The 21,814-nt window shown below is 45.7% G+C and overlaps 1 protein-coding gene across 2 annotated transcripts in view; it reads left to right on the top strand.

Annotated features, from left to right (window-relative positions):
- Positions 1–21,814, top strand: part of CHD7 (chromodomain helicase DNA binding protein 7) — a 206,157-nt gene that overhangs the window by 168,524 nt on the left and 15,819 nt on the right. For both annotated transcript variants that reach the window (XM_073583948.1, XM_073583947.1), the window contains 10 exons: positions 5,572–5,782; positions 6,234–6,429; positions 15,053–15,220; positions 15,556–15,735; positions 15,883–15,993; positions 16,074–16,279; positions 16,493–16,692; positions 17,252–17,411; positions 20,127–20,216; positions 21,130–21,233. In XM_073583948.1, the coding sequence (XP_073440049.1) occupies positions 5,572–5,782; positions 6,234–6,429; positions 15,053–15,220; positions 15,556–15,735; positions 15,883–15,993; positions 16,074–16,279; positions 16,493–16,692; positions 17,252–17,411; positions 20,127–20,216; positions 21,130–21,233 (1,626 nt within the window). The remainder of the gene's footprint in view (positions 1–5,571; positions 5,783–6,233; positions 6,430–15,052; positions 15,221–15,555; positions 15,736–15,882; positions 15,994–16,073; positions 16,280–16,492; positions 16,693–17,251; positions 17,412–20,126; positions 20,217–21,129; positions 21,234–21,814) is intronic.

The raw sequence follows: 21,814 nt of genomic DNA, 5'->3' as shown, positions 1-21,814 counted from the left end.
GCAGGACCTCCAGGCGGAGTCCTCCCCTCGTCCTACCTCACCCCATAGTCCCCAGCAGTCTCCCTCTCGGGCCTCCTCTCCCGAGTCAGGCGAAGCGCTTTCGGAATCGGAAGGGGTCTTAGAGCTGGATTCGGACCAGGATGCGAACATGAAGGTTACGGTGCAAAACCTCATTGCCGCGATTCACCATACCTTCGACATCGCTGACGCCCCTGCGAAATCCTCAGATCAGGAGGTTTCGTTCAGACGGGCGGAAACACCATCCAGGGTGTTTCCCTTCCATTCTGAGTTTGGAAAGATTTTTACAAAGGAGAGAGAAGATCCGACCAGACGCTTTCAAAGAGGAAAGCGTCTCGGCGTGCTGTACCCGTTTGCTAAAGAGCTCACGGACAACTGGGCCGCTTCTCCCTCGGTGGACCCTCCCGTGTCCAGACTTTCTAATAATACGGTCCTTCCGCTGTCAGGTGTGGCGTCTCTAAAAGATTCTAATGATAAGATCATAGAATCTCTAGCAAAATCTGCCTTCGAAGCGGCATCAGCAGCGGTATGTCCAGTCTTTGCTTCTTCTTGGGCAGCAAAGGCCATATCCACTTGGGCAGACGACCTTCGGCAGGGCATTCTGGATAAGGCACGACCAGAGCATTTGGCCGATCTCGCCAATCAGATTTCCCATGCGGGGGATTATCTGCTTTCTGCCTACTTGGATGCCGCATCTTGCGCAGTTCAGGCGTCAAGTAACATCGTGGCAATCCGACGTACAATTTGGCTCAAGGCCTGGCAGGCGGACTTGTCCTCTAAAAAGTCTCTGACCAATCTGCCTTTTCAGGGAGTGCGTCTCTTCGGATCACAATTGGATCAGATTATTAAGGACGCTACCGGAGGTACGAGTTCTCTTCTCCCCTCCAAGCCTCGCAGACCTCCTCCAAGGCGTCAGTTTCGTCCCTTTCGGACTTTCCGCCGTTTCAATACGGCGGAAAACCCTTCCAACCAGCAAAGGCCACAGGCATGTCAGGAAAGAAAGAAGGTTTCCTTCAGGCCCACTCCGTCCTGGCGGTCCCACTCTTCCCAGGGAAGACCGTCCAGATCTAGATCTGGACGGTCTACATCCGCATGACTACCATCGGTCTCCCGTGGGTCCCTTCCAATTGGGAGGTCGACTTCTTTTCTTCAGCGACGTCTGGCTCGCCTCAGTAGAGGACGCTTGGGTCAGAGAGGTTGTATCAACAGGATACAAAATAGAGTTCATTTCTCTTCCACGGGATCGCTTCTTCCAATCCCGTCCGCCGAGGGATCCGGGCTTGGTCCCGGGGTTCGGTTCGGCCATCGCCTCTCTTCTCAGTTCCGGGGTGATTGTGCCCGTTCCCGAATCGGAACGCTTCACAGGGTTTTATTCAAACCTGTTTGTGGTGCCGAAAAAGGACGGGGCAGTTCGGCCCATTTTGGATCTCAAGTTACTCAACAAGAGAGTTCGCCTTCGCCACTTCCGGATTGAGTCTGTACGCTCGGTAATTGCTTCCATGGAGGAGCAGGAATTCATGGGTTCTATAGACATCCAAGATGCCTATCTACATGTGCCCATATTTCCCGGACATCAGAAGTTCCTGCGGTTTGCGATTCACCACGAACATTACCAGTTCGTCGCGCTTCCTTTCGGGCTCGCCACCGCTCCCAGAGTCTTCACGAAGATTATGGCGGCGTTGATGGCCTTGTTGAGGATCAGAGGTCTCGTTCTTTTTCCGTACCTCGACGATATCCTGATCAAGGCTCCCTCCTTTCAACAGGCCCGCCTAAGTGTGGCGATCGTTCTAGACACCCTGTCCAGTTTTGGGTGGATTATCAACCGGAAAAAGTCCTGTCTGGTCCCTACTCAACGCCTTGTGTTTCTGGGCCTTCTGTTCGACACTCGTCGGTCAAGGGTATTTCTCCCACAAGACAAGATCCTTTCCCTGCAGCAGGGCGTGCGATCATTACAGATCACACGATTTCCATCCCTCAGGACAGCCATGAGGGTCCTGGGGAAGATGGTGGCGGCGATAGAGGCAGTTCCCTTTGCCCAATTTCACACCAGGCCACTCCAGCAGGCCATTTTGTCCAGGTGGAACAGGTCGGCTCTGTCTCTGGATCGTCCGGTTCGCCTTTCATGCCGGATCAAGCGGTCTCTCAACTGGTGGTTGACGTCTCCCCTCATTCTCTTGGGGCGGTCTTTTCTTCCCGTTCACTGGCAGATTGTCACTACGGACGCCAGCCTCATCGGCTGGGGTGCAGTGTTCCGCAATCACACTGTTCAGGTTCGATGGTCGTCTCAGGAATCAGCTCTGCAGATCAATGTCCTAGAGATACGAGCGATCCATCTAGCTCTCGTCCACTGGGAAAGGTGCCTCAAGGGCCTGCCTGTCAGGATTCAGACAGACAATGCCATAGCGGTGGCGTATATCAACCACCAAGGGGGGACACGGAGTGTCTCAGCTCTGGCGGAAGTGTCCAGAATTCTTCAATGGGCAGAGACCTTTGTTCCAACGATTTCCGCGGTTCACATTCCCGGCGTGGACAACTGGGCCGCCGATTTCCTCAGCCGCGAGGGTCTCGCGGCAGGGGAATGGTCCCTACATCCGGAGGTGTTTCATCTGCTCTGCCGTCGGTGGGGAACTCCGGATGTAGACCTCATGGCATCTCGCCTCAACAGGAAAGTCCCACAATTCGTGTCCAGGTCTCGGGACCCTCTGGCAGTGGGCGCCGACGCTCTGGCCGTCCCTTGGTCACAGTTCGAGCTCCCCTACCTGTTCCCTCCTCTGCCTCTTCTTCCCAAGTTGTTGAAGAAAATCAAAGCAGAGGGGATTCCAGTCATCCTCATCGCCCCGAATTGGCCCAGAAGGTCTTGGTTCGCGGACATTGTCAACCTTCTCGCGGACGCCCCCTGGAAGCTTCCCGACAGGGCAGATCTGCTGTCTCAAGGCCCGATTTGCCACCCCAATTCTCGGTCGCTCAATTTAACGGCGTGGCTGTTGAGACCGAGGTTTTGAGACGGGCAGGATTCTCTGATCGGGTGATTCATACCATGATCCGCGCCAGAAAGCCGCCTTCTTCGAAGATCTATTACCGTACTTGGAAAGCCTATTTCTCCTGGTGTGAGACCAATGACATCGCGCCCTTGGTTTTTTCGCTCCCTTCTATTCTGGCGTTTCTGCAGGCAGGGCTGGATGCGGGGCTTGCTCTCAGTTCCTTGAAGGGTCAAGTTTCGGCACTGTCCATTTTATTTCAGAAAACGCTGGCCTCCTGGCCCCAGGTCAAAACCTTCCTCCAGGGTGTGGCTCACACGGTTCCTCCGTAACGAGCGCCCGTGGATCCTTGGGATCTTAATTTGGTTCTTCAGGTTCTGCAGGGTCCTCCTTTTGAACCTCTCAGGGACGTTTCCCTTTCCCTCCTTTCTTGGAAAGTGGCCTTTCTGGTGGCCATTACCTCCATCCGGCGCGTGTCGGAATTAGCAGCACTTTCTTGCCGCTCTCCTTTTTTGGTCCTTCATCAGGACAAGGTAGTTCTGCGGCCTCCGCCCTCTTTTCTTCCGAAGGTGGTATCTTCGTTTCACCTCAATGAGGACATTGTTCTGCCATCCTTCTGCCCGAGCCCAGCTCACCCTCGGGAGCGGTCCTTGAATAAGCTGGACCTAGTCAGGGCATTGAGAGTCTATCTAGCCCGGACGACTTCCTTGCGGAAGTCAGACTCTCTGTTCATCATTCCTGACGGGGCGAGGAAAGGTCACCCAGCCTCAAAGGCCACTATTGCGCGCTGGATCAGATCGGCAATTTTGGAGGCATACCGGGTCAAGCATCGAGTGGCCCCTCCAGGGGTCAGAGCGCACTCTACCCGGGCGGTGGGTGCCTCCTGGGCGGCGCGCCACAGAGCTTCCGCGCTGCAGCTTTGCAAGGCTGCAACGTGGTCATCGGTTCACACCTTTGTGAAATTCTACAGGGTCCACACCTACGCTTCGGCGGACGACAGCCTAGGTAGAAGGATTCTGCAGGCTGCGGTGGCGAGTCCACTGGCCTGATGGAAGTTTGTTTCCCACCCCAGGGACTGCTTTGGGACGTCCCATGGTCTCTGTGTCCCCCAATAAGGCGAACGAGAAAACAGGATTTTTTGGGTTGCTTACCGTAAAATCTGTTTCTCGGAGCCTTCATTGGGGGACACAGCACCCTCCCATGTTCTACAACTCCTGTTCTTATGTTTGTCGGTTTGTTACAGTTGAGTTGTTTGTTCTGTTCTCAATCTATTCTGTTACTTCTCCTACTGCTTTCTCACTAACTGAGGAACTTCCTGCCGGTCGGTGGGGTGTATACGGCGGAGGAGGGGCTAACCTTTTTTTGTGCATAGTGTCAGCCTCCTAGTGGCAGCAGCATACACCCATGGTCTCTGTGTCCCCCAATGAAGGCTCCGAGAAACAGATTTTACGGTAAGCAACCCAAAAAATCCTGTTATTCCACCTCCTTGTTCCATGGCCATCCACTGGGAGGATGGAAGAGAAGACCACCTGCGCTCCCAGTTCTTTCACTTTCTTGCCTAAGTTTTCAAAGTCTCTGCAGATGGTTTCCAGGTCGTTTCTTGCGGTGTCATTTGTCCCCATATGTAGTAGCAGGAATGGGTAGTCCTCTGTAGGTCTGAAGAGTCGTGATATTCTGTCAGACACATCTTTAATTTTTGCACCTGGAAGACAGCACATTTCTCTTGAAGTTATATCTGGTCTGCAGATAGCGGCCTCTGTTCCTCTCAACAGGGAATCCCCCATGACCACCACTCTCCGTTTCTTCACAACATTTTTCTTTCTCCATCCAGGAGGATTCTGAAGGCGTACAAGGTTATATATATCCTAAATATTACCTTTTTTAGTAAATTTTAAATGTGTGCCTCTGTTCTACAACGTGACCTCTCCATGGGACCTAATTGGTGTCTTTGTTTAAAGGGAATTTGTCATCATGTTTTTCTCATCTGACATAGCCAAAGAGACCCTGATTCCAACTATGTATCACTTAAATTACTGGGTGAAACCGTTGTGACACAATCCAAGGTTTTAGATTTAGCAATGCAGCAGAGCTGAGGAAGCTAACCCCGCCCACTCCAGGTTCTGTATATACAATATCCATAGACAGTGAGCTGCCTATCGTAGGAGGGGGGGTGTCGGACTAGAATGCATGTGCAGCTGTGTCCCAGCAATAATAAGCAGTCAGAGACATAGCTAAAATCTGCGTTAACCCCCACCTCATGCTGTCTTCAGGTTACATAGTAAGCACCTGCTCAGATTCCCTTTAAGGTGTGCAATATTGCAAAACTCTGTGCTAGCTATGGGTGGCAAACACTTCTAACTACACGGGGTTAACTGGAGAGAGCCCCCTATTAGAAGATTTTACATATGAGCGCTTGTCGTTAATCCACAATCTACCTAATTGGCTATTTTCTTTCTGAACACAAGTACAGCTCTTCCTTCACTTCTGCTATCCTCAGCGATAGATCAGAATTTCCACTTCTGAAATGCTGCACATCCCTCGCTCCCTTTTACCTTTACTCTCAAAATCTCCACAGGTGCTGAAGAGAAAATTTTGGAAGAGTTTAAAGAAGCGCACAATGGTGACCTTCCAGATTTTCCGCTCCAGGCTATGATCCAGGCCGCTGGCAAACTAGTCCTGATTGACAAGCTGCTGCCAAAACTGAAGGCTGGTGGCCACAGGGTTCTCATCTTCTCCCAGATGGTGCGTTGCTTGGACATTCTGGAAGACTACCTCATCCAACGCAGGTGAATGTGTGTGAGCGGAAAGATAAAGCGTATGGTCTGTTAGCAGATTTGTTAGTGCTTGACTGGCTAGGGAAGTTTGCAGTGTTGCTCATCATCATCAACTTTCATATCAGGATGTAGACTTTGAGCCATGTGGCTTTAAAATTAAAAGCAATCTACGTTTCCTGTGTGTTTCATATTGCCTACGTTTATTGATTGAGATTGAATTCCCAGAGCAGGCTCATATTCATTCTGAATGGCAAATGTGACTCGTAGCAGCAGGACTAGACTCGCTGCGGCGCTGCCAATCCGGCGGCCACGAGGCAGGCAAGCAGCAGCTCTCATTTCAATTCCGTTCACAAGTTTGCAGTTGAAATACATCAACCTTTTCAAGGAGGATGCTGTTGGCGGTTATTTTAAGTAAATAGAATAAATTGAAGTTCTGGTCTTGATAATAACCCGTCTTTTACAGATACCCATATGAGAGAATTGATGGCAGAGTGAGAGGCAACCTGCGCCAGGCTGCTATCGACAGATTCTCCAAGCCTGATTCTGATAGGTTTGTGTTCCTGCTGTGTACAAGGGCAGGAGGTCTGGGCATTAATTTAACTGCTGCTGATACTTGCATTATCTTTGATTCTGACTGGAACCCCCAGAATGACCTTCAGGTAAGAGTTGTCTTATTTCTGCATTGTTCGCTTTTTGTTTTTTTTTTTGTTTTGTTTTGTTTTTTCTTTTTGGGCTCATGTTTTGGGTGATGGATCTTAAGCAGAGAAAGTGTCTTAGAAGTTTTTATCTTGGCTCATGTAAATTTTATCAGGTCTTGTGTGTCATATGCCAAGTGTGCCTAAATATTTTTTCAACAAAAGGATGCTGCAGCTTTTCAGACTGTGAGGTCTATTCACGCAAGCGTCATTGTCTCTATCTTGGGCAGAGTCACGGCACCCAAACTGGATTAGTTTTCAAAGGTTATTGCTGAATCCCACATGACCCCATTGTCTTTAATAGACTGTCGGGGATCCTGTATTTTTAATGGCTGCTTTTCATAATGCAAGAAAGGCTAACAGTCCTATGCAGGCCGTATTCCAAAAGCGAATAGTGTGTAGAACATGACCCAAGTTTAAAAACGGGTGCAAAGAGACTTTAATCCATTCACACTAATTTATGGAAATGTAATTCTTAAGGCCCCCTATCGATATTAAACTGTCAGCCACATCCCCAACAAAATCTGCTAACAGACTATTGTATATGGGGTCCCACTAACAGACTGGCATGGGAGTTATGGATCTGGCTTGTCCTTTTTTGGATTGCTCATCCTGCTGTTCTTGCCGAAATAAGCCTCTGCCAGTGGAGCATGGCAGCAGCTCTTTCATAGTGAATACTGGAGCACTCCTGGGTCTGTAGATAGCTATCGACTAAAGATTTCTTCAGCTGGTTGCTCAGCTATCTATAGCTATGGCATTTTCCCATCCTCTTTCAAACACGCTATCATTACTCCAATATTAACCCCTTCATGACCAAGCCTATTTTGACCTTAATGACCAGGCCATTTTTTGCAATTCTGACCAGTGTCCCTTTATGAGGTAATAACTCAGGAACGCTTCAACGGATCCTAGTGATTCTGAGATTGTTTTTTTTGTGACATATTGGGCTTCATGTTAGTGGTAAATTTAGGTTGATAATTTTTGCGTTTATTTGTCAAAAAATCAGAAATTTGGTGAAAATTTAGAAAATTTTGCAATTTTCAAATTTTGAATTTTTATTCTGTTAAACCAGAGAGTTATGTGACACAAAATAGTTAATAAATAACATTTCCCATATGTCTACTTTACATCAGCACAATTTTGGAAACAAAATATTTTTTTGTTAGGAAGTTATAAGGGTTAAAAGTTGACCAGCGATTTCTCATTTTTACAATAAAATTTACAAAACCATTTTTTTAGGGACCACCTCACATTTGAAGTCACTTTGAGGGGTCTATATGGCAGAAAATACCCAAAAGTTACACCATTCTAAAAACTGCACCCCTCAAGCTACTCAAAACTACATTCAAGAAGATTATTAACCCTTCAGGTGTTTCACAGGAACTAAAGCAATGTGGAAAGAAAAAATGGACATTTTAATTTTTCCAACAAAAATTTTCTTTTAGCATCAATTTTTTCATTTTCACATGGGAAACAGGATAAAATGGATGCTAAAATTTGTTGGGCAATTTCTCCGGAGTACAACAATACCTCATATGTGGTCATAAACCACTGTTTGGGCGCACGGCACGGCACAGAAGGGAAGGAGCGCCATTTGACTTTTTGAATGGAAAATATGCTGGAATATTTAGCGGTTGCCATGTCGTGTTTGGAGAGCACCTGTGTGCATAAACATTGGAGCTCCTCCACAAGTGACCCCATTTTGGAAACTAGACCCCCCAAGGAACTTATCTAGATGCATAGTGATCACTTTGAACCACCAGGTACTTCACAAATTGATCTGTAAAAAAAAAAAAATACTTTTTTTTCACAAAAATTTTCTTTTAGCCTCAGTTTTTTCATTTTCACATGGGCAACAGGATAAAATGGATCCTAAAATTTGTTGAGCAATTTCTCCTGAGTGCACAGATACCTCATATGTGGTCATAAACCACTGTTTGGGTGCACGGCATGGCCCGGAAGGCAAGGAGCACCATTTGACTTTTTGAATGGAAAATTAGCTCCAATCGTTATCGGACACCATGTCGCATTTGGAGAGCCCCTGTGCACCTAAACATTGGAGCTCCCCCACAAGTGACCCCATTTTGGAAACTAGACCCCCTAAGGAACTTATCTAGACATGTAGGGAGCACTTTGAACCCCCAAGTGCTTCACAAAAGTTTATAACACAGAGCAGTGAAAATAAAAAATAATTTTTTTTCCTCAAAAATGATTTTTAGCACACTATTTTTAATTTTCACAAGGCTAACAGGAGAAATTGGACCACAAATCTTGTTGTCCAGTTTGTCCTGAGTACGCTGGTACCCCACATGTGGGGGGGAACCACTGTTTGGGCACACGGCAGGGCTCAGAAGGGAAGGAGCGCCATTTGACTTTTTGAAATGCAAATTACTTCCAATCGTTAGCGGACACCATGTTGTGTTTGGAGAGCCCCTGTGTGCCTAAACATTGGAGCTCCCCCACAAATGACCCCATTTTGGAAACTAGACCCCCTAAGGAACTTATCTAGATGTGTAGTGAGCACCTTGAACCCTCAAGTGCTTCACAAAAGTTTATGACGCAGAGCCGTGAAAATTAAAAAAAAAATTTTTCCCTCAAATTATTTTTTAGTGCGCAATTTTTTATTTTCACAAGGGTACCAGGATAAATTAGACCCCAAAATTTGTTGTCCAGTTTGTCCTGAGTACGCTGGTACCCCACATGTGGGGGAGAACCACTGTTTGGGCACACGTCGGGGCTCGGAAGGGAAGTAGTGACATTTTGAAATGCTGACTTTGATGGAATGGTCTGCGGGTGTCATGTTACATTTGCAGAGCTCCTGATGTACCTAAACTGTGGAACCCCCCACAAGTGACCCCATTTTGGAAACTAGACCCCCCAAGGAACTTATCTAGATGTGTGGTGAGCACCTTGAACCCCCAAGCGCTTCACAGAAGTTTATAACGCAGAGCCGTGAAAATAAAAAATATTTTTTTTTCCACAAAAAAAAAATGATTTTTAGCCAGCAATTTTTTTTTCACAGGGGTAGCAGGATAAATTGGCCCCAAAAGTTGTTGTCCAGTTTGTCCTGAGTACGCTGATACCTCATATGTGGGTGGGGACCACTGTTTGGGTACACGTCGGGGCTCGGAAGGGAAGTAGTGACATTATGAAATGCTGACTTTGATGGAATGGTCTGCGGGCATCATGTTACATTTGCAGAACCCCTGATGTACCTAAACTGTGGAACCCCCCCACAAGTGACCCCATTTTGGAAACTAGACCCCTAAGGAACTTATCTAGATGTGTGGTAAGCACCTTGAACCCCCAAGTGCTTCACAGAAGTTTATAACGCAGACCTGAAAATAAAAAATATTTTTTTTTCCTCAAAAAAAATGATTTTTAGCCAGCAATTTTTTTTTCCACAAGGGTAGCAGGATAAATTGGACCCCAAATGTTGTTGTACAGTTTGTCCTGAGTACGCTGGTGCCCCATATATGGGGGGGAACTATTGTTTGGGCACACGTAAGGGCTCGGAATGGAAGTAGTGGCGTTTTGAAATGCAGACTTTGATGGAATGGTCTGCGGGCATCATGTTACATTTGCAGAACCCCTGATGTACCTAAACTGTGGAACCCCCCACAAGTGACCCCATTTTGGAAACTAGACCCCCCAAGGAACTTATCTAGATGTGTGGTGAGCACCTTGAACCCCCAAGTGCTTCACAGAAGTTTATAACGCAGAGCAGTGAAAATAAAAAATATTTTTTTTTCCTCAAAAAAAATGATTTTTAGCTAGCAATTTTTTTCACAAGGGTAGCAGGATAAATTGGACCCCAAAAGTCGTTGTCCAGTTTGTCCTGAGTATGCTGATACCCCATATGTGGGGGATGACCACTGTTCGGGTACACGTCGGGGCTCGGAAGGGAAGTAGTGACATTATGAAATGCTGACTTTGATGGAATGGTCTGCGGGCATCATGTTACATTTGCAGAACCCCTGATGTACCTAAACTGTGAAACCCCCCCACAAGTGACCCCATTTTGGAAACTAGACCCCCTAAGGAACTTATCTAGATGTGTGGTAAGCACCTTGAACCCCCAAGTGCTTCACAGAAGTTTATAACGCAGAGACGTGAAAATAAAAAATATTTTTTTTTCCTCAAAAAAAATGATTTTTAGCCAGCAATTTTTTTTTTCACAAGGGTAGCAGGATAAATTGGACCCCAAAAGTTGTTGTACAGTTTGTCCTGAGTACGCTGGTGCCCCATATATGGGGGGGAACTATTGTTTGGGCACACGTAAGGGCTCGGAATGGAAGTAGTGGCGTTTTGAAATGCAGACTTTGATGGAATGGTCTGCGGTCGTCATTACGTTTGCAGAGCCCCTGATGTGCCTAAACAATAGAAACCCCCCACAAGTGACCCCATTTTGGAAACTAGACCTCCCAAGTAACTTAACTAGATGCCTGGTGAGCACTTTGGACCCCCAAGTGCTTCACAGAAGTTTATAACGCAGAGACGTGAAAATTTAAAAAAAAAAATTTTTCCACAAAAATATTTTTTTAGCCCCCAATTTTTTATTTTCCCAAGGGTACCAGGAGAAATTAGACCCCCAAAGTTGTTGTGCAATTTTTCCTGAGTACGCTGATACCCCATATGTTGGGGTAAACCACTGTTTGGGCACACGTCGGGGCTTGGAAGGGAGGAAGCACCGTTTAACTTTTTGAACGCAAAATTGGCTGGAATCAATGGTTGCACCATGTCACGTTTGGTGACCCCCTGATGTGACTAAACAGTGGAAACCCCTCAATTCTAACTCCAGCCCTAACCCCAACACACCCCTAACCACAGCCCTAACCCCAACACATCCCTAACCCTAATTCCAACCATAACCCTAACCCCAACAGACCCCGAACCCTAATCCCAACCCTAACCATAACCCTAACCACAACCCTAACCCTCTTTCCAACCCTAACCCTCTTTCCAACCCTAACCCTCTTTCCAACCCTAACCCTCTTTCCAACCCTAACCCTCTTTCCAACCCTAACCCTCTTTCCAACCCTAACCCTCTTTCCAACCCTAACCCTCTTTCCAACCCTAACCCTCTTTCCAACCCTAACCCTCTTTCCAACCCTAACCCTCTTTCCAACCCTAACCCTCTTTCCAACCCTAACCCTCTTTCCAACCCTAACCCTCTTTCCAACCCTAACCCTCTTTCCAACCCTAACCCTCTTTCCAACCCTAACCCTCTTTCCAACCCTAACCCTCTTTCCAACCCTAACCCTCTTTCCAACCCTAACCCTCTTTCCAACCCTAACCCTCTTTCCAACCCTAACCCTCTTTCCAATCCTAACCCTAACCCTCTTTCCAACCCTAACCCTCTTTCCAACCCTAACCCTCTTTCCAACCCTAACCCTCTTTTCAACCCTAACCCTCTTTTCAACCCTAACCCTCTTTTCAACCCTAACCCTCTTTTCAACCCTAACCCTCTTTTCAACCCTAACCCTAACCCTCTTTTCAACCCTAACCCTAACCCTCTTTTTAACCCTAACCCTAACCCTCTTTTTAACCCTAACCCTAACCCTCTTTTTAACCCTAACCCTAACCCTCTTTTTAACCCTAACCCTAACCCTCTTTTCAACCCTAACCCTAATGGAAAAAAATAAATAAAAATATTATCTTTATTTTATTAGTTCTGCCTACCTATGGGGGTGATAATCGGGGGGTTTATTTACTTTTTCTTTTATTTTGATCACTGTGAGAGTGATCAAAATGAAAGAATGGAATCTGCAGCCGGCAGATTCGGGCGGGCGCACTGCGCATGCGCCCGCCATTTTCAAAGATGGCGGCGCCCATCATCCGGACCCGAGGGACACCGGGAGGGACGGGGGGACACCGGAGGTACCGGGGGGGTGAGGGGGGGATCGGAGGCTGGCGGGGAGCAGAGGGAATGGGAGGGGGGCAGATGATGACAGCGGCGGCAGATCGCCGCTGTCATTCAGTTGCGGGGGGGGCGATCGCCGGTGGGGGGGTGGAATCGGTGTCTCCAGCCATGTCCGATGCTACAGCAGCGTCGGACATGGCTGGATTGTAATATTTCATCAATTTTCATTGATGAAATATTACTATCGCTCTGATTGGCTGTTTCACTTTTAACAGCCAATCAGAGCGATCGTAGCCACGTGGGGGCGAAGCCACGCCCCCTGTGGTGAATTACAAAGCCCCCTGTATCTGCGGGTCAGGTGACCTTTCAGTGACCCCGGTCACCCGACCCGCAGGGGGGGTTTGAAGTCATGACGCCACATAGGCATCACTGGTCAGATTTGAACCAGGTTTCATGACGCCTATGTGGCGTCATTGGTCGTGAAGGGGTTAAAGAAACCCGCTCTCGACCCATCCTGCACAAATAACTACAGACCAGTCTCCAATCTCCCCTTCATCTCTAAACTCTTGGAGTGCCTTGTCTACTTCCACCTTACCTTTTACCTCTCCACTCATTCACTCCTAGACCCTTCACAGTCTGGCTTCCGTCCCCTACACTCGACAGAAACTACACTCCTCAAAGTGACCAATGACCTTCTGACAGCAAAATGTGTTCACTCTCTGCTCATTCTTCTCAACCTTTCTGCAGCTTTCGACACTGTTGCCGCCACCACCTACTCTCTAGGCTCCAGTCACTAGGCATTAAGGACACTGCTCTCTCCTGGTTCTCTTCCTATCTTTCTGACCGCTCCTTCAATGTTTTGTTCGCTGGCTTCTCTTCATCTCCTCTTCCTCTCGCTGTTGGGGTATCTCAGGGCTCAGTCCTTGGCTCCCTTCTCTTCTCTTTCTACATGGGGCCAATAGGACAGACCATCAGCAGATTTGGCTTTCAGTACCATCTTTATGCTGATGACACACAACTATACACAACATCCCCCGACCGTACCCCCTCTGTACTACAGAACGCGAGTGACTGTCCGCAGTCTCCAACTTCATGTCCGCTATCTGAAACTCATCCTCTTCAAAACTGAACATCTTCTGCTCCTGCCGTCTACTAACCTCCCTTAATCTGACATTTCCCTCTCCTTGAGTGGCACTATAATTTTACTCCGGCAGCAAGCGTGCTGTCTGGGTGTTATGTTTGACACCAATCTCTCCTTCACAACCCAAATACAATCTCTTGCCGCTTACACCTAAAGAACATCTCTAGACTCCACCCTTTTCTCACCATGGAAACAACAAAAACCCTCACTGTCGCCCTGATCCACTCCCGCCTGGACTACTGCAACACTCAATTGGCTTCCCTGTTACTCAACTTTCCCCTCTCCAATCTATCCTTAATACAGCAGCCAGGGTCGTCCATCTGGCTAATCGGTACTCGGACGCATTCGCTCTTCACCAGTCATTACACTGGCTGCCCATTCATTACAGGATCCAATTCAAAGTACTTGTTCTCACCCACAAAGCTCTCCACAGTGCAGCACCCCCCCCTACATCTCCTCCCTCATTTCTGTCTATTGGCCTAAACGATCGCTGCGCTCTGCAAACAACTTTCGACTAACCTCCACACTAATCCGTACCTCCCACTCCCGACTCCAAGACTTCTCCCACACTGCGCCAATCCTCTAGAATGCTCTACCCCAAGAAATTAGGACCATCCACAACTTGCACAGTTTTAGGCGCTCCCTCAAAACACATTTTGTTCAGAGCGGCCTATCATGTTACCTAATCAAAGTCATTTTATGTGTAAGTGTGTGTGTAGCCCATTCACCATGTCTGTCTATTCACCACTTCCTCAAGATGCCTGGACCATCATTGTAAATACACACCTGTTCTCTGTGTCTCCCCCACCTCATTGTAAATTGTAAGCTCTCCCGAGCAGGGTCGTCTTATTTTGCTTTAATTATTGTATTGTTACAGTTGTTACTTATGACTGATGTTTGAAACTGTTAAAGGGAACCTGTCACCCCTTTTTTGAGATATCATATAATGATATCATTCAATTGTGTGTCACATAAGGATTCTCTTAGTACTTTTGCTTCCCCCTGACCCCGCACCTTTCATGCATAAATACCTTTTTTATATCGGTTCAGATGTATGTAAACTGTTGCTGTCCGTTCAGCTGGGCGGGGCTTATTCACTTGCTCCTCCCTCCCTGTCTTGCTCTACGCAATTCTTCTTGTGTAGTGCAAGACAGGGAGGGGGGAGCAGTTAAATAAGCCCCGCCCATCGGACCAGACCGTGGCAGTTTACATACATCTGAACCGATATAAAAAAGGTATTTATGCATGAAAGGTGCGGGGTCAGGGGGAAGCAAAAGTACTAAGAGAATCCTTATGTGACACACAGTTGAATGATATCATTATATGATATCTCAAAAAAGGGGTGACAGATTCCCTTTAAACTGTAAAGCGCTGCGGAATATGTTGGCGCTATATAAAGATTATTATTAGTGTATGGGGGACCACTTAGTCTGACATATTTTAAAAAATTCCAATGTACATCTATTATGTCTGAGACCTACGATTGTAACCAGGTAATGACTCGTACTTTGAACAGTGCTATACATTTTCTGAGAACTTAACGATCCTGAGAATTTTTTTGTACTTCTGTTACTTTTTCTTAGGCACAGGCACGATGCCACCGAATTGGGCAGAGCAAATCCGTTAAAATATATCGGTTGATCACAAGGAATTCCTACGAGCGTGAAATGTTTGATAAGGCCAGTCTTAAACTTGGCTTAGACAAGGCCGTATTACAGTCAATGAGCGGACGGGAGAATGCTACCAATGGGGTAAAACTACTGCTTTATTTTTTTCCCTGTATCCGGGTTGGCCATTTTTTGTTTATATAGTGGTATCTGAGTTACCAGTTGTGTGTATATTATGCGAATATAGATTTGTGTATGTGCAGTGTTATAGCCATCTGTGAGGCGCTTAGACACTTTGGCAACCTGTAAATGTGCTTCTATGTGCTTAATAACTTGTAAAATAAAGGTGTTACAAAAACTAATAAGCTTCACAATCATGAAATCGTTAGCTAATTGTCTCCATGAACTGCAAAGTGCATAACAAATGGACTAATTTGCATTTAACGCATAACCAATTGTTTCCCTTTTACTACCTGCAGGTACAACAGCTTTCTAAGAAGGAAATAGAAGACCTACTGCGGAAGGGGGCATATGGTGCACTGATGGATGAAGAAGATGAAGGCTCCAAGTTTTGTGAAGAGGATATTGATCAAATTCTCTCCAGAAGAACGCACACCATCACCATAGAATCTGAAGGAAAAGGCTCCACCTTTGCGAAGGTAGATTATCCTTAGATGGCATGATGCCTAGTCCCATATAGATTATCTGTGCAATGTGGTAAAAGCTTGTCTTTATCATATTTTGTTATAGACTGGATTTATTTGTGTGCTATATAGGCTGTTTTCATTTTTGTATGTTTATTTTAGGCCAGTTTTGTTGCCTCTGGGAACAGGACAGATATATCTTTAGATGATCCTAATTTTTGGCAGAAATGGGCAAAGAAAGCAGAGCTCGATCTTGATTTGTTAAATGGAAGGGTAAGTGTCTTAACATCCATTCATGTAAAGGGTACATGATTAGTCGAAATGCTTCATTTTTGATTTGGTTGGCCTCGTAGAACACTCTGGTAATTGATACCCCACGTGTAAGAAAGCAAACCAGGCTTTACAGCGCAGTAAAAGAAGATGAACTCATGGAATTTTCTGACTTGGAGAGTGATTCCGAGGACAGGCCCAACTTCAAACCACGTCGTCCTCAGGACAAGTCTCAGGGCTATGCAAGAAGTGAATGCTTCCGAGTTGAGAAGAATCTACTGGTCTATGGGTATGTTTTGTGCCTCTGATCTGTGCAGTGTGTGGCCACAGTTTGCTATGTGACAAAGCAGAATGGTTGAACATGTGCTTTTCACCACTTGGTTAATGAGAGATGTAATTCTGAGCTCACGTCGTCACCTATTAGGCATCTGAATTCTTATACAGCTCTCATTGCAGTTTGTCCTTTGGCACACAGTATGAACCCTTTTCAATTCTGTGGTAGGTGGGGCCGCTGGATGGATATTCTTTCCCACGGCCGTTTCAAGCGTCCGCTTTCCGAGCAAGATGTGGAAACCATCTGCCGTACCATTCTGGTCTACTGCCTGAACCATTACCGAGGAGATGAGAACATTAAAAGTTTCATCTGGGACCTCATTACACCAACAGAGGACGGGCAAACACGTGCTCTGGTGAACCACTCTGGTACGTTGCACAAAGCGAGCGTTGTGTTCAGATGTGTTAACCCATTATGGCAACTTGTGTTTAAACCATTCATCAAAAAAAAATGTAATTACTCTATTAAATGAAGACATTAATCAATATTTTAAAAAAGAAAAATTAAAAATCATTGTGTTGTTTGGCTACAAGGCAGGCAGCCCATGAGTGGCCACATCTAATCTGCATGATATTTTGCACATCTAGTGTTTCATACATACAGATGGAGCGTTGGAGCTACTTATTCATGCCTGCCTGCAGCATCTCCTGTCCATACTGTGATCAATACTCTGCGTTGGATTGTAGATTTTTTTTTTTCTCTCCTTAAATTTGTATCCCTTGCTAGCAATGGCCAGAGAGCAATGGACTATGCATTGCAATAGTTCCCCAACATTTTCTAGGCCTCTGCGTGATGTGAATATGGCTCTTATCCAATCACAATTGCACTTTATTTTTGCAAGATAAATTCTTTTCCTAGAGGAGTGCCCTGTTATGTTCATGGAGAGCCGCACATTGTGCTGATTTTTTAATTTATTTTTTTGCATAGGTCTTTCTGCCCCAGTACCCAGAGGACGGAAAGGAAAGAAGGTGAAAAGCCAGAACGCCCAGCCTGTGCTCAAACACGCGGACTGGCTCCAGAGCTGTAATCCAGACGCCTTGTTTCAGGAGGATAGCTACAAAAAGCATCTGAAGCATCACTGTAACAAGTGAGTAGTGAAAGTGGCTTTTTTCTAAGGTGTGACCACACACCGGGGGCAAGCAGCAGTGATTCACACTCTGCACCGAACACTGACCTTTCTGTGGTCAAAGAAAAGCGTTCCTATGATGGAGTGTGTGAAAACTCAGTGCATTGGTTTCACAGTTTTAGGTTTTTTGTTTTTTTTTTTTTTTCTTTTTTTAAGACTACGGTATACTGCTGCCTCAACATTTCTCAATTCTTGTGTCCTGGCTGTATGGAGTTAAATTGGTAATACAATTTTAAATGTGCGCCAGATGTCACGACTTTACGACCATCATTTAGCAAATATGTAGTAGGAAACATGCCGTTTTGGCCTTGGCAGCCCATTCCTATATAGCTTCCACTTTCAGCTTTGGATTAAAATCGTGTTAAACATTTCCTCCTAAAACACTGATATTTTTTTATTCTGAGGTTTTCAATTCTTAGATCAGTACTAAGTAATGTGATTTCTGATGGGGTCCCTGGTGCTTTAATTATGTAAAAAGGCATAGAGGTAATTTTAATTGGAGGCATTATGGAATCTAAAACTGGCTAAACTGATCCAGTTTGGGGGAAAATTAGCAAAAAGTGGATCAGCTCCCATAGCAAACAACCAAATTGCAGATCTCGTGTGTCCGGAAATGTCCTTGTGATATTACCTTCCATTTCCAATATGCAATTTTGTGTCACTGTGACTTGCTGCATTGCATTTGCTGAAAGTGTCTGTATCTGAAGGACTGGTGGCCGAAGTAAATTACATTTCTGAGAGTAAAACTTCAGCGCCTGCACGTCCCACGGCTCTAACCTGTAGCAGGTTGTGTAGGTGACATTTTTACGCTTATTTTGAGACTTATTAAGTACTGCAGCAAGGGCGTCCATCACCTCATTAACTTTAACAAGTATTGTCCAAAGGACTGCCACCTGCCGAGAGATGACGTTTCAGCTGAAGACCCACGAATGGCTTCTGCTGCGCCATACCACCTAGTGAGCCAGCATAGATAAATGAGTCAGCCATAACCCACAGACCTGCATTCAAGCAGAATCGCCTCAACATCTGGCTAACCGCTAGTCTCTGAAATAATGAATCTAGCTATTATGTAGCCATCAAGCACCAGACTCCAAGCTGTAGAGTCCCAATAACTGTGATTACCATGTGTAGCAGGGCGTTATTCCGGTTTTATAATGCTTCAAGTTGTTTGTTTTTCTTTGTGTGTTTTTTTTTTCAAAGAAGAATCTTGGGTTCGCAAGTCGGATATGTTTGCACAGTAAACCCCAAAACAAATTTTTTTTTAAATTTTTTAATTTTATTTTCACTAAAGACAAGCAGATTAGCCTAAATTCGAATTCAACAAATTTTGCAGATTTTACTGGGAAACTTGATTTGCCGTAAAGTTATTCTTTGGGAAATAAATGTTCCTTATTATGCTATGGGTTCGTTCTAGGCCCTAGAGTATAATTAAATGTGTCACGTAAAGATAAAAAATTGATCCCACCGTCTGCGTAGTCTGCTGTCCGATCCTCTGCACATCTTCTTTTACCTTTCGGCTTGATAAGACCTCCGACTGACGTCACTTCGTTGTGCTGTCACTCGGGCAATGTTTACTGCGACGGCTTGGCACACAAAGATGTCCGAGGCCATGTCAAGCCTGCGTACCTGGCAGGCTGCGTGGGTGGTGATGTGAGTATTAACAGTTTGCCACAGCTGGCCATCGTTTTTCTGAATTTGCACACAGCAAATTTCCAAAATATTGTATTCGGGAGAATGCGGTAACATGTAAAATTTGAGGAACATTAAATTCCACTTCAATTTGCTCCTCTCTAATTTGCGCCACGATCTAAAACTTTGCGTTTGTGGTGCCCTGAACTGCTGACGTTGCTGATCTCACCCCTGCTCTCGCCTTGCATTTATTTACGCCCCCCATGAACTTCATCTGACGTCTGACAAGGGCACACTTAATGAAGTTTTAGACTTGAGCGGCTTTGCTAGAAACAACACCTCAAGTTCACCTGCAAAGTGACATTGACGTTTCCTCTGTGCGGCATATAGTTAAACCTTGGCAGGCTGTGCGGACTTCCTGCAAGGAACGGGCTGCAAGTGGTTATAGCGCTATAAAACTGGCTTTCTTACAGAAAACAAATGGTTATATAATCTGAAAAACCCACCATCCCATTGTGAGGGTTTATTGTTCAGTGGTTTAAAAAAAACACAGGAGGAAAAAAAAAAAAAACAGATTATAGATCTCGTTTATCCTTGCAACTTCTGATGTGCTTCCAAAAATGGTATTAAGGCAGCAGCTGAGGAAATTTTATGAGATAATGAAGCAGAACAGTTACTGAAAGCCATCTGCTCAGTTGTTTACAAACTTGCTCCAGTACTTCAGAGGCAGCGGTGCAGTACGTGTCTGAACTTCACAAGCTGCACTAGGTAGGACTAAATGCAATGCGCCTGGGCTGGGCCCAGCCTGCTCCCTCCCTGTGCAGCGTGAGCGGTTGCCAGGCAGGCCCGTTGGAAGCCAGCAGAAAGCACCACACAGAGGTGATTATATGCCACCATCTGTCACGCTTCAAGCCTACCATACAGCATGGCTAATCAGCCTTGGCAGGATGATGGATGAACAGCAGCAGCTGCCAAAAGCCACTGTTGGCAAACAATTCTGAAGTTAAGAATTTCTCCCCTCACCCCCTCTCCTGTCTTCCTCTCCAGGGTCCTGCTGCGTGTCCGCATGCTGTACTATCTCAGGCAAGAAGTGATAGGGGACCAAGCTGACAGAATCGTAGAGGGTGCTGACTCAAGGTTAGTGAATGTTCGGCTTGTCCTTGTCACAGAAGAGCAAGGTCTGTACCTGCTGTTACTAATTATGCTCCTACGCCTCCCCCATTCCTTTTTCCTCTTCTCCGTTTTTTTTTTGTTAACCCTTTGGCAGCTGGGTCCTCTTTTGCCTGCAAATTGGTGCAGTGAAATACAAGTGTTTTTTTGCCACAAATGGAGAAATGGGCTTGTCACAAGTAGAAAACTAGAGAGGGTCATAGTTGGATCCTGCACTCAAAATCGGAAATGAGTAACGCTCTCATTTAGAAAAACTGGTGTAGCCATTGGATAGATCTGAATCTGTGCAGATTGGCGGAAATATGGGCGGCACACTGGCAACACCCTCACCAATGTTTACTTTAGTGGCTTTTTCTTATTCCCCTCCACTAGCCCATCTGCTTAAATGTTGCACCATTTTTTTCCTTACTAAACTTTTTACACTTCACTCCTAAAATTGACTTAACCTTTTCCTTTTTTATTATAATTTTATAATTTTTTTTTTTTTTTTATATAGCACCATTAATTCCACAGCGCTTTACAGACATCATCACTGTCCCCATTGGGGTTCACAATCTACATTCCCTATCAGTATGTCTTTGGAATGTGGGAGGACACTGAAGAACCTGGAGGAAACCCACGCAAACACAGAAAGAACATACAAACTCTTTACAGTTGTAGTCCTTGGTGGGATTTGAGCGCCAGCGCTGCAAAGACGCCGCGCTAACCACTGAGCCACCGTGCTGTCACCAACCTATACCCCCCTCACTAGTCCATTTATTTGCATTGCTTTTTTCCCTACTAAACTGTACAGCACTTTGCGCCTAATTTTGATTTGACCTTTTTTGCTGTGTTTAACTATTGCCATTGTTGAAATTGAGGTCTTATGTGTCTTTTACAGTGAAGTAGATGTGTGGATACCAGAGCCGTTCCATGCAGAAGTTCCTACAGACTGGTGGGACAATGAAGCTGATAAGTCCCTTTTAATTGGCGTCTTCAAGCATGGTATGTCCTGGTTTACGCTTCCATTGGCTCAGTCCCTGGCTTACGGGTCTCTATAACTGAATGATGGACAAGTTGGATCTTGATCTCTTTGAACATACACATTTCAAGAAGTACTAGTAACTATTTCTAGGGAGAATCTCACTTCCTCTCTGTAGGAAAAAAAAAAATAGGCCTGGTGTAAAAGCAGTGAACGTGACAGCCTGTTACTCTCCATTGACTTTATCACATTTTCCGTAGAGATAGTGGAAGCTCTGAAAAATACTCCACTTTTTTTTTGTGCAACGTCCAAGAGATGTGGGCGGGGAATGAAAATATTTAACTCATGTATAAATAAAGTAAATCCATATTTGTAGTAATAATGGCCGAGCGGCGCTATACATCTCCATAAACTTAGCTTCTAGCACTGCTTTTCTTGCTAACTTTGCCAACCAGTGTCAAAGTGGATGGTGGGCTTAACCTCTGCTATTAATCTGTACAAGTGCCTCCTGGGCTTTGTTCCAAGCAATATTTCACAAATGTCAGCGCCGAGAACTCCCAGCTCCCTTGAGTGGGATGCAGCCTTGTTAAGTTTGAAAGGCTCG

This window comes from Dendrobates tinctorius, unplaced genomic scaffold (genome assembly GCF_039654945.1).
Source record: "Dendrobates tinctorius isolate UK_male_01 unplaced genomic scaffold, ASM3965494v1 ptg000082l, whole genome shotgun sequence".
NCBI lineage: Eukaryota > Metazoa > Chordata > Amphibia > Anura > Dendrobatidae > Dendrobates > Dendrobates tinctorius.
This window is presented reverse-complemented; position numbering and strand designations above follow the sequence as displayed.